Source organism: Lepisosteus oculatus, chromosome 2, assembly GCF_040954835.1.
Source record: "Lepisosteus oculatus isolate fLepOcu1 chromosome 2, fLepOcu1.hap2, whole genome shotgun sequence".
Lineage (NCBI taxonomy): Eukaryota > Metazoa > Chordata > Actinopteri > Semionotiformes > Lepisosteidae > Lepisosteus > Lepisosteus oculatus.
In genome coordinates, this window is record NC_090697.1 from 23834128 (window position 1) to 23846594 (window position 12467).

Genomic DNA, 12467 nt, shown 5'->3' on the forward strand with positions numbered 1-12467 from the left:
ATTCTGCCCATGAGTGATTTATGAGGAAATGCTTTCCTTGCTTTACAAAGTAAATTCTAAATCTCTTTTTTCAGCTGTGCTGTCTGCTGTGGGCAACCTGTCAGTCCTTATCACTGCCTTCAAGAGGTCTTCGCACCTGAAGGCTCCAGAGCTCCTGAGTGTGAACCTGGCTGTGACTGACCTCGGCATGGCCATCACCATGTACCCTCTGGCTATTGCCTCTGCCTGGAACCATGCTTGGCTTGGGGGAGACACCTCTTGCATTTATTATGGACTCATGGGATTTCTGTTTGGGGTCACGAGCATGATGACTTTGGCTGTAATGGCCGTCGTTCGATTTGTGGTTTCAACCAGTCTGCAGTCTCCTAGTGAGTAAACCTTTTTTTTAAACATGAAAATACTTTTGTAATTATACTTACAGAATTTATAGAAAATACATACAACAGAGGGTTTTGGTTTATTGGTCTTCTTGCTATCTTCCTAATAGCATAACATTTTTAGCTTATTATATTTTAGGTATTGTTTTGAGTTTTGTATTTCAGTTTTTCAGCTCAAACCTAATTAATGCAATGTAGAGAAGTGAAATATATTTAATAATATAAGTCTGAAACGTCTGCGATGAACTGGTGTCCCATCTAGGGTGTATCCTGCTCTGTGCCTGTTGGTTGCTGGGATAGGCTCAGGGTCCCATGAGACCCTGAATTGGGGATAGCAGTTTGAAAATGCCATATTAATGTTTTTTTGGCACAGCTTGCTTGACTAAGGGAATGGCTGACTACCTGTGAGGATAAGTCTCTTTCATCCCAGGGCATGAGCCAGGGAGCTGCTGGAAGGGAGAAGATAAGATAGAGGGAGCAGGATGAGAAAGAAGCACAGAAGAGGGGGGCTGCTTGGCAGTCAAGATAGATAAGACTTTATTGATCCTGAAGGGAAATTGATAAATACTTATGAAGATTGAAAATACTTATGTGTAGGAGAGCACAAGTAGTGTGAGAGAGCACACTCCCTGTGCTGTTGAAAACACTACTTACTCATACTGTACATTAAGGCCTTCTCAGATTATGCTTTGTGGGATCATAGTTAAAGGAATCACTCTAAGACTCATACACAGCTGTTGAGTTTTTCTCAACCTGTTTTATATATAATAATAATAAACTTTATTTTGTATAGCACCTTTAAAGGTGGCTTCTCAATGCGCTTTACAGAATGACAACAACAATAAATAAAAAGAATACACAAGATAAAACACAACTACAATATATAGAGAAGACCGTGGATGGTGGTACTAAGAAATCCAGAGGGGTGAAGAATGGAACCAGTTAAGTAAAGACTTTTCTGACAAAGAGGGTTTTGAGTCTGGATTTGAAGGAGTTTAGGGAAGGTGACTCTCTGATATCCTTGGAGAGAGAGTTCCAGAGCTTGGGGGCATAACAGGAGAAGGCCCTGTCACCCATACAATGTAGAAGGGAGGTAGAACGACCAATGTAACACAACCCCATATGAGGTCTCCAGGAACTTTGAAGCCCCAGGAGAGGGAATTATTACATATAGTCACATTGTGCAAAAGCTTAACATTGATAATTTGTGATCTGTACATCACAGAATACAGAATATGCACTAGAATATATATTAATATTTTGTATATCATGCTAGATCTGAAAATCAAGTAAAAGGTTATCATCAATCTTGATCTGATTTGGCTCTTCACTTATAAATGGTGTGGTCTCATCTGTATATAATCAGGCAGCTATGAATTTTATATTTTATGTTAAAATATTTTAATGAATTTCTGTATCACCTGAGATCCTTGAAATCCCCCCCAAAATAATAAAATATATTTTTTGAAGAGCACATTTAATGTTTTAAGTGTTACAAAAGATATCAGCAATGCAAACACATAGTCTTATTGAAGCTATGTAACCATTGTTAAAAAATAATGGATTTATGACTTCTCTCTTATTTACAGATTAATTTGCATGAATTAAATTTGAATAAAATTCAAGAGAATGTGTGCTAGATTATTTTGGAATATTTGTTTGTTGCTACTTTTGTCATGTGTGATAAAACCCTAAAGAAAACAGAAGAAAGGAGATTTTTTATCACAAACCTACTATCCCATGGCTATGAGATGTTGTGTCTTCTGCAACATTTGGTTGTAATACCCACTGCTGAAACTGGAGTTAAGCAGCAGTCTTACAGAGAACAGGCTGGGGTGGTGAAAACAAGCACAGACGAGCGTGTAGCAGGCAAGCGGTCATCCAGAGCCGTGGATAGGGACAATGCAAAGTGTGGAAAACAAGTAGGGAGTGTAGTGAAGCACAGAGGGAATCTTAAGCCAAGGTACAGAAATAAGGCATGACCAGAAGGAGAGAGATGTCAATATGTAGCAGGGTCAGGAGACCAGAGGGAAAAACAGACAGGCAACATGAGAACTAAGCTGCGGCTGCAAGCGATAACAGATCCCAGAGCACTGTCAGAGCAGACCTGCTGTAGGTAATCTGATCCTAACAAGGCAGTAGCAGACACTGCTGGAACAGATTTCCTTTCTGATTATGGGACCACGGCAAGCAGCTGATAGACCGGTGAGTAGAGTAATGGCCAGCTGCAGTGGTAATGTTAGTAATCCCTAGCACACCAGCCAGGAAGGTCATGACATTAGGAAGCTAAGGGCATAAAAGTGAGGTGATTATGATAATGATTCTTGACATTCCTACTAAAATCATCTCAGCAGCCTGTAATCCATTTTTTTTTGCCTGCAATCTAATGCTTTCAATCATTTTTTTTAACATGTAGCTTTCATTTTTACTGTATATGACAATATAAAAGTTGGCAGTCTTCAGATGCATGACTAATAAAGGGAGTTCTAAGCTTTCATCATTGGAAAAAAACTTGAACTGGATTGTACTGAAAGGCACAGAAGTCAAATACTGAAAAGATATACTGTACTGTATAGTGTGCTGAAAAGATATAGATTTTTTTTTTAATTGGGATGCTAACATTTCGTGAGGGTTATTCATCACAATGTAAAGATTGGGGGTTGACAGTTTGTCCTTAGTAGGAGTAGTCAGTGCCCATGGTGGATAATATGAATACCAAAGTGAAATGAATTTTCATAAAATTGCTGTTTGTGGAAAAAGTTTTCCCTGAATGCTTTGACCATGATACAACTTAATTATTAAAAAATAAAATAACAAATTTCACTTGTAATGATGTAATGATGTAAATGCACAAGATTAGGACTTTGACCTTCTCCTGAAGCTCTGTTTTAAAATACGTTTCTTAACACCTCTTAACCCATAGGACACGTAACTCTCAAAAAGGAAAAGAAATGAAGACTAGGTGGGCCAAATGGGCTCCTCTCATTAGTAGCTATTCTTATGAGAAATGCAATGTATGATAACAAAATATATGCTACTGTATGTCTCCATTTCTTTAGGGGAGAAGATAAGCAGAAGGAAAATTCACGTTCTGATTATTTTCACCTGGCTGTATTCCCTGCTGTGGGCAGTCTTTCCACTGCTTGGCTGGGGGAAGTATGGTCCTGAACCTTTTGGGATATCATGCACCATTGCCTGGGCTGAGTTCAAAGAAAATGGATCTTCATTTTTGATATGCATATTCACACTCTGCACAATAATACCAGCAGTGACCATCATAGCTTGCTACTTCGGAATAGCATGGAAGCTCCATGTGGCCTACAAGACCATTAAGAACAGCAACCACATCCCTAATGCAATGAAAGTGGAGAGACGACTTGCTCTTGTAAGTATTCAGATTGTTGGCTTTAATTTACTAATGAATTAGGCATCTCTGAAGGCAAACAGGAGGAAGACATTTGGCTATTCACAACACAATCAAATCTTAGTAAGTGGCATTCAATGTTTTAGTTTCAGGGATTTGACCAATTTTGAAGAAGGAAATAGATTTGGGTATACAGCATGTTATAGGGTTTTAATAAAATTGTGTAATCTGTCAGATTCAAAAAAATAATGCACAACATTTTTGAAACAGAGGGTGTACCCGTGGAGTCACAGATATATGAATGGAACTGTAATAAAATGCCACTAGATGGCACCTTTCTCATTTGCTAATTCTATGTAATAAAAGCAACAGAGATCTTGTTGTCATCCATCTTTCAGGCCTGACTCCTCGGTACAGAGCCACAGCTCATAAATCAACCTTCATTTTTAGAGGTTTAAAGCAAAGACAACCTATAGTACACCTCATCTAGCCTGTTTGGTTGTTAGTACTTTGTTCCATAGTTCCAGCACTCTTAAGCATTAAATGCACTTCTGCATAGTTTCCATTTGTGACTTCTGGTTTTGCTACTTATTCTGAAGTCCACTGGGTTGCCTTTGTCACTGCCTTTGAGCGGTTTGAATACTTTAGCTGAATAAATTCTCAGAGAATAGTCTTCTCTGTTCAAGGCTATAAAGGTTCACTTCCTTCAGTTTGTCAGTGTTGGTCATTTTCTTAAACTCCGAAGTGCATCTAGGTGCTCTTCTCTGGATTGAATCTCCACAGCAGCAGTATATATTTGTAATATGGTCATTTCAACTTGACACAATATTCTAAATTAAGTCTTACTGATGCATTGTACGATTTTAACATCCATCCATCAATCTATTTTCTAATGCCTTTTTCAAATTCAGGGCCGGGGGGGGGGGGAGGGGAGTCTATCTCGACAAGCAGCAGGTGCAAGGCAGGGTGCACCCTGGACAGCATGAAATTTAACATAACATCACTTAAGTTCAATTCCACATTTTTAACAACATATCCTAACATTTAGCTTTAATTTTATTACTTCCCCACATTGTCTATAAGATTGAATTTGTCTTCGTAATGTTCAGTGCTTCCCATTTTGTATCTGTAGTTGGTGTTTTTGCTGCTCCAATGTAATATTCTACATTTGTACATTTTAAATGGAATCTGTCTCCAGCTTTTTTCACAGCTGGAGTCAAGGCCCAGGATCCCTGAAGCTAAAAGTGAGAATAAATGCTCTAGTTTGAAAACCTGGAGATAAGGGAAGGGTGTGACTTGTAGCATAATTGAGGTGACCTAAAAGAGCAAAAGCTCTCGGTTGTAGGAGGGACAGAGGGAAAAGGTGGAAAGTACTCTGTGCTGTGACTGAACTGTAAGGTGGTAAGGCTCAGAAGGATAAAGAATAATCCCCTAAGAGTTCATAACATATCAAGTAGTAGCACATTCTGAACTGTGAATTCAAAGATGTAAGTGGCACCCAGGAGTGGAGTGCACGAAGGAATAACATTTTCAAGTGCACTACATTTTGTTTACCGCCTGAAGCAACACAGACGATGGGCATACTGTATCTGTAGAAGTATTTAGGAATGTTGCCACTTGTGAACTTTCAAGCAGGATGTTATTGTCTTGATTTCTCGGTTATTGGTTACGAATGTGCCATCGTTGTGTTTGTACTGGTTGCGATGGCGTCAAGTGTGATTTGACGAAACTCACGTCGGTCTGTGGGGTGACATGCTTTCAATGATAAAGGACTGCTTCTTAAACAGTAAAATTGCACCTGTCACAAGAGCCGAAATATTGAATAGCGACTGTACTGTAGGACTGATAGCGGAACTGATCTTAGTGCACTACATACGAAAGTGTTGACCTGTCTGGTCCACTTCATACTGCCGAATATACAGTAGGAGGATTCATATCAGAGGCCCGAAATAGTGGAAAGCAAAAGTCCTGTGGGTTGGCAAAAGTGATGAACAAGAAGGCTGGGCCGGTTACAGACGGACAGTGGGCGTTGATGTCGGTGGGGCTCAGGAAGGAGTCAGTGATGCCAACTGGGGAGCACTGGGGATGCAACTGGGGAGCACTTGAAAAAGTTTGAATCCCAGGAGCCTGGATAACTGGATCTGCTGGGTAGAAGATGGGAGGTGAGTCCAGGGTTGGACCATGCCAATTGGATGCTAGCTTGGTGAGGGTAAAGTGTGCAGGTTGGTAACCCCAACCTAACAGCCAGCGCAGCAAGGCGCCAGGGATGATGGAGCTGTTAAAATGAAGAGGCTGGACACAGTGCAGGCTGACGCTGTGCGCTCACACCTGTGGAGCGGAGTGGGAAACAGTGACTAGGGAGCTCCTTCAGGGAGAGAGGAAAGAATGGGGAAAGGGGGCCAGAGATGAGACAATGCATGTAGGCTGGGGGGTCGTACAGTAGGTCTGGTGGATTCAGTAGTTTGATTAATGCTATTGAAGTAATCAGCTGGGAATGTTGTGGCATTAATTTGTATTTAAAGGTGTCTTTTAAATGGTTGATAAAAGGAAAAATCTAATTGCACACCAAATATTATTTTAGGTTAGTTATTCCTACTCTGTGAAATTAGGGGTGGTATTTTAAAAGTCGGTTCAGTAGATGAGCCTTACTGCAGAATGTGAAAGTTCTTCTGTACAACTTTATGGATGAAGTCTGTTATCTGAGGGTTTTTTTCTTTTGGTTAAAGCGTTCTCTGTATATGTTTGATATTTTGGATTTAACTATCAAAAAATATTTTCTGAGAAAACATGTAGCTTTTGTTTAGAAAATCTTGTTCATCATTGCAATATAGCCAAGTCTGAGAATAAGGAGCTGAGTTGTATTGGAAGTAATTATGAGTCTTATCAGCTTTAGAGTTCATGGTGGTATTAAGAGTGTACTATAAAGCTGTGATGTAAATGTCTAAGAATGATACTGTATACCTTAAATTCTGTTTCTAAAATTCCAAAGCTGTGGAATTTACTACAGATTGAATGACAAACAGAAGTTTATAGAAAGACCGCCACAGTACAGCTTCTTATCAGTTGCTTTCATATGCAGTCATATTTTAATCAATTTTAGTCAATTAAAATATAAACATGTTGACACCTCTTACTTGAGTACAAACATTTACATTAAATGAACAGCAATTCAATGTCCAAAATGGTGTCTCCTTAGGGATCTTCTACTTTGCACTCAACAATAAACTGTTTTGGTGCATTTATATCATTTGGTGACAGTATTATACTAGAGAATAGTATTGCAATGTGTGTTGTACAGAGAATGGTGTTTTCACATTAGGCTCTTTAAAATGGACCAATATTTGCAGAAAGCTAGTTTGTTTAACAATACTGTACATTGTAAAGTATTCATCATCTTGAAATTAATTCAATTGGGCAGGAACAAGGTGATATGACAAAGCGGCCTGTATTGTCAGGGTTATAAATTTCAGGAAATAAATAGAAATGCCTACAGAAAAGGTTTTCAACTGTTGGTTAAATTTTCATACTTTCCTCCATTTTCTAATCTGCCTATCCAAGTTGGTGGGGAGACAGAGCCTGGGAGCCAGTCCATCACAGGGCACACACAGACACAAACATGCACACACACACTTTTATAGAAGCTTATTAACCTACCAGCATAGTGTATCTTTGGACTGTGGGTGGAAACCAGATCACCTGGTACAAACCCATACAAACATGAGGAAGACAACATACAACATTCACACAAACAGCATCACTGGAATTGAACCCAGGGCCCCAGCACTGCAATACATCAATGCTAACCACTGTGTCAGCATGGCTTCATCAGTAAGTGAGATTACAATGTTATATTTATAACAGCACTATAATATATTTGCTGATATGACAGGCAACAAGGAGAAGTAATGGTTGGAGGTCTGTCCTAGTAACTGGAAAGGTTTCAGCCCAAATCCCAGGTGGGCCACTGCTGATCTACAGTACCCTTGAGCGAGATATTTCACTGAGATTGTTTAATTAAAATGTCAAGCTGTATTGAAAGAAACAAGTATGGGTTGCCAGACACATAAACTAATAATAACATACTGGTAACTGTGATCAAAATTCCTTAATTTTCTTTTCCTGGTTCAATCTGATGCTTTCGTTCTTGTTAGATAAGGCTAAAGATGAAAACAAATGCTGCCTTTAAAAGCACACCTTCTAAGCACAGCACAATGATCAGATAAACCAGCAAACTCTCATACCAAGGTATTAGGTACAAATGACAGTATTTGCACAAAAATACTGATGTCATTGAAAAGGATTATTTAATGATTTACCAAAACCAAGAATAAATTGCTCCGAAATGCTTATTAAACCATTGTTTTTAAAGGGCTCATTTAAAACATTGTGGTTTTCAGTGTTGATTGCAACAATAGAAAATGATACTGTTGCTCTGAAATCAGTCCAGAGAAGAGTATCATACACCTCCCTGTGTATGAAGCAATGTTCTACTCTAAAATGCTAAAAGGATTGAATCATGTTAGTCTTGAAAAGAAAAGAATAAGAGATTTGAGTCAAGTAATCAAAATCCTTTATGACATTGACAAAGGGACCCCAATCCACTTCTCCTGGGTCAACAGCGAGACACAAACCAGAAACACGAGTGGAATTCAAAGGGAAGTGTATTTAAGTCCAAGGATTGCACACAAGAAAACATTTTACCAGGCTTTTTCTTTTAGTTAGTAATGCATTAGATCATTATTAATCGGGACACCATGGGAAATAAAGTGGGCTCAGGTGCTGTCATGCCCAGGTGAGCAGGTGTTTCTTAAGAACATCAAAGGGCACATTCCAGTCACCAGGAGCAATAAGGACTTGCTCGGACTGATTATCTCAGCCTCCCTCTTCCAATTAAAGGCTGCTTCACTCCCTTAAAATCCATAAGAGAACAAACCATGCAAAGCAAGGAACAAGAACAGAAGTGGGCATCATCATTATTTTAATTTGTTTCAGATTCAACCATGTAACCTTGTAAAGAAGAATGGTGTTCAAAATAACAAGGCAATCTGTTTTTGTTATTTTAATCGTACCAAGGTCCTGACATGCAAAGAATGTTTTATCCTTGTACACTGCCACAAAGAATCACATAATAATAAGAATAAGAATAATGTCCTCAACATATGAATGGGTTATGTTCCCTGATGAGTTCTAATGATGTCTAATTTTGCATATGTAAAATCTGAAAAATGTGCAACTTTCAGTCCAAAACCATACTGGTATATTAATTGGCTTCAGGGAAATATGGCCCTGGTGAGAGTGTCTCTGTCTATATGTGCCCTGTGATGGATTGGCATCCCATCCAGGATGTACCCAGTCTTGAGCCAGTTACTTGCCAGGATAGGCTCTGGCTCCCCTGTCAACCTGTATGAGATTAAGTGGTTAGAAAATGGGTGGATGTATGTTCTTACTGTTATTTCTGACGTAACCAACATCCCCCTGAGAGCTGAACAATAAAAAAGAAAATGTTTGTATTGTTTCAGATTGCTGTGCTCATCAGCGCTGGTTTTATTGGCTGCTGGGCGCCTTACGCAACGGTGAGCTTCTGGTCGATGTTTCGCTCCAGCAAATCCATACCGCCGGAGCTGAGTTTGCTTCCTTGTCTCTTTGCCAAGTCATCTACTGCCTACAACCCCTTCATCTACTACATCTTCAGCAAGACATTCAGGAAAGAAATCAAACAGCTCACGTGCTTCTGTGGAAGGTTAAATAACTTAGTTAATGTCACTGATCATGAGACAATAAGAGGAAGTCCAATTTTTATGACACGTGATAGCAAAAGGCTACAAAAGTCTAACATTCCAGAAGGGAACAGATTGTCAATCAGCAACCTCGAAACTGAGACCTAGCTTAACGCTCTAGGGCCTGAGTAGCAGCGCTTCGATACAACACCTTGCCCAGACGGATTTCAGATGAAGACAGATGTGATTCACAGTTCTGTTGCTTCACATTGGACACAAGGGAAAGATGCCCCTGCGAATGACTGATCTTCCAGGTTAACTTGGGAAATCAAAGCCAGACTCAAGCTTCTCAAATAATGCAAATTGTTAAACTTTGGAGACTCCCATGTAAACTGGTGGTATTGTAAAGGGGAGTCTAAAGGTGCAAAACGTCGTTGTACTGTGCAACATCTGTAAACTTAGAAATACTAATACATCTTGTGTGGCAAAAAGTTTGCTTTGTGAAAAAAAATAGTAAAGAGCCCTATGCTGTATTAAATTTAAAAAAGCTGAGATTATGTGGACATTTTGTCTATATTCTAAAGGTGATTAAATGCTGTGCATGAGCAGAGAAACAAACACCTGTTGTGTTGTATTTTTACAGAAAATGCATGTGATGTTTAAGCTGTGTAAGGCACACCATTTTCTCATACAGTGTATGGAAATCTCCATGTAAAAGCAAATGGTTAATTCCAAATAAACTGATGGAAAAAATAAATGCAACATTTTCTGGAATGAGAATACTATAGTTATAGCTTATGTACTTTCACAAAAAGTTGTCAATTTGTTTTTAGCCCTCTGACCAGCAATACAGCTTGCGCAGTGAGGCACTGCAACTTGCCAATCACAGAAAGCTCGTTAGGTGCTTTTTTACCCAACGAGGTCCAGGTGGAACAATGCCTGATCAGGTCACCTTCAAAAAAGCCTTCATTAAAAGCTTAGGTCGCTACAAGAAAAAGGCCACAATCAGTTAGTTTTCTGTGCATTCCATAATGCCTCAAATGTCACCAGAAGCAAGGGAGATGCCATTAGCATGCTGCAGGTAGGCATGTCATGTGCCAGCGTTGCCAGACACTATGGAGTGAGCCACTCCACTGTGTCCCGACTGCAGACAAGATTTCAGCAGACCGGCAGGACAGATGACTGTCCAAGATCCGGTCTCCCTTGAGTGACCACACCAGAGCAGGACCACCACATCAGACTGGTCCTGGACTGGACCAGATCTGCAGTTTCTCATCTTATGTGAGATTTGAAATATCCTAGCTAGCAGCTTATTAATAACACCCCTAGTTTCCTTAAGGATGACTGGGGAAACACCTTCAGGCCCTGGTGATTTATTAGTTTTGATGGAGCTCTATTAATACAGATGGAGCTTCTTCTGTAATGTGGTGCATGTTAACTAAGTCTACTATCTGTGTGAAATATTTATTTGGCATGCTATTTCTTTATAAATAATCTTCTATTATGAATTCCCTATTAATCTTGTGAATTCTTTACTTCAGCTTTTACATATCCTTTACTGTTGTATTGAATAAAATGCTTTGCATTATGTTTTTCAGTTTATTTTTCTATCTTGCTCTTGGGGATTCAACTATTCCAGATACATAACTTCTATTCAAAAAAATCCACAGATTGCAAATTCTGTCTGATTGCACCATAGCCTGCTTCATAGTCTCTCAGTAATAGAATGTGTGCTTATGTCTGCAATAGGTCATCTATAGCATACTTCTTTTGTTATACCATTAGAATTTTAATTTTGCAGTTTAACCCACACCGATTCTGAAGTGCCTGTACCCTCTTTTCCCTCTGAGTTGCAGGATATTTTTGATATTTAGTCTATTCTCATCACCCCTTCTACCCAACCTGTTTTAAAAAAAATCTTAGCTATTAACAGTTTGATAAAATATGTACTCATTAATTTTCCGTGTTGATCAAAGCACATTGAATGTTTTGTTATTGGAGGGGGTAGTGGTTAGAACTCAAAAAGGGAGGGTTGAAGTTTCATATTCTGAGTAGAGCACCAATGTTGCATCCTTGAAAAAGATTATTTGCTTTTGTACAATACACAGATGTATGAATAGGTATGAATGCAAATCACTTTGGGTAAAAGCAATAGCTACATAAATTAATAAATGTTTGTTGGATAACATAATTGGTAGGCAAGTGAACTGGCTGGCAACATAAGAAGAGCAGAAGAGAGGCCCAGTCAAGGAGTGGTTTGGGGTAGTTAAATGGCCATAGTTCTAGGGGTAGGTAGGGAGGGGAGCACCAGGTGCTATCAGTGTGCTGCCCATGCTTGGCCATATGCTGATGGTCAATCTGGTTGCATGGATTATGCAGACAGTGAAACAGATTGGTTGTGCAGGCTGTAGTGGTTTTGGTTTCATGTAGGTAGAGATGGAGCACAGCCTGCAGGCTGTTGGTGGTGGGGTAGTGGACAGGGGACATTGAAACTGGTGAAGTGGTGGGCCTCCCGAGAACCAGACCAAACTCTGGTGAAGATCCAACTGGGTCCCAACCCCAAAGTACAGGATACAAGCCTTCCGGTTCATGTTTGAGCCTTCCAGCTCATTCTGAAGAAATCCCCTGTTTTTAGATTTTTAAAACTTGCATTACACCTTCAAAAAAGATTCATTTCCTTCCTCCTGTCAGTGTAGGACATTCCCCTATTAAGTTATTAACCGCCTGTCTGGGCAGAATTCAGTGCAGCATTAACTTTTCTAGAATGAGGTGACCAAACTTTTACACAATATTCTAAATGATGCATGACTAGTGTTATTTTATCATTACATCTCTAGATTTAACATCCACATTTTAGCATTATACAGTAGTTTAACATGTTGATTGTCTTTCTAATAACTCCCCTACATGTCCTATAGATAGAAATGATGTGTTAACATACAGTAAACACCTAAGTCCTTTTCATACAGTATATAGCTTGGTGTTTTCCATTTTGTATCTACTGTATAG

The 12467-nt window shown here is 39.3% G+C and overlaps 1 protein-coding gene across 4 annotated transcripts in view; it reads left to right on the forward strand.

Moving 5' to 3' along the window:
* Positions 1-10965, forward strand: part of opn8b (opsin 8, group member b) — a 29391-nt gene extending 18426 nt beyond the window's left edge. For all 4 annotated transcript variants that reach the window (XM_015351620.2, XM_015351606.2, XM_015351673.2 and 1 more), the window contains 3 exons: positions 75-368; positions 3437-3762; positions 9261-10965. In XM_015351620.2, the coding sequence (XP_015207106.1) occupies positions 188-368; positions 3437-3762; positions 9261-9626 (873 nt within the window). In that variant the 5' untranslated portion in view covers positions 75-187 and the 3' untranslated portion in view covers positions 9627-10965. The remainder of the gene's footprint in view (positions 1-74; positions 369-3436; positions 3763-9260) is intronic.
* Positions 10966-12467: the final 1502 nt, after the last annotated feature.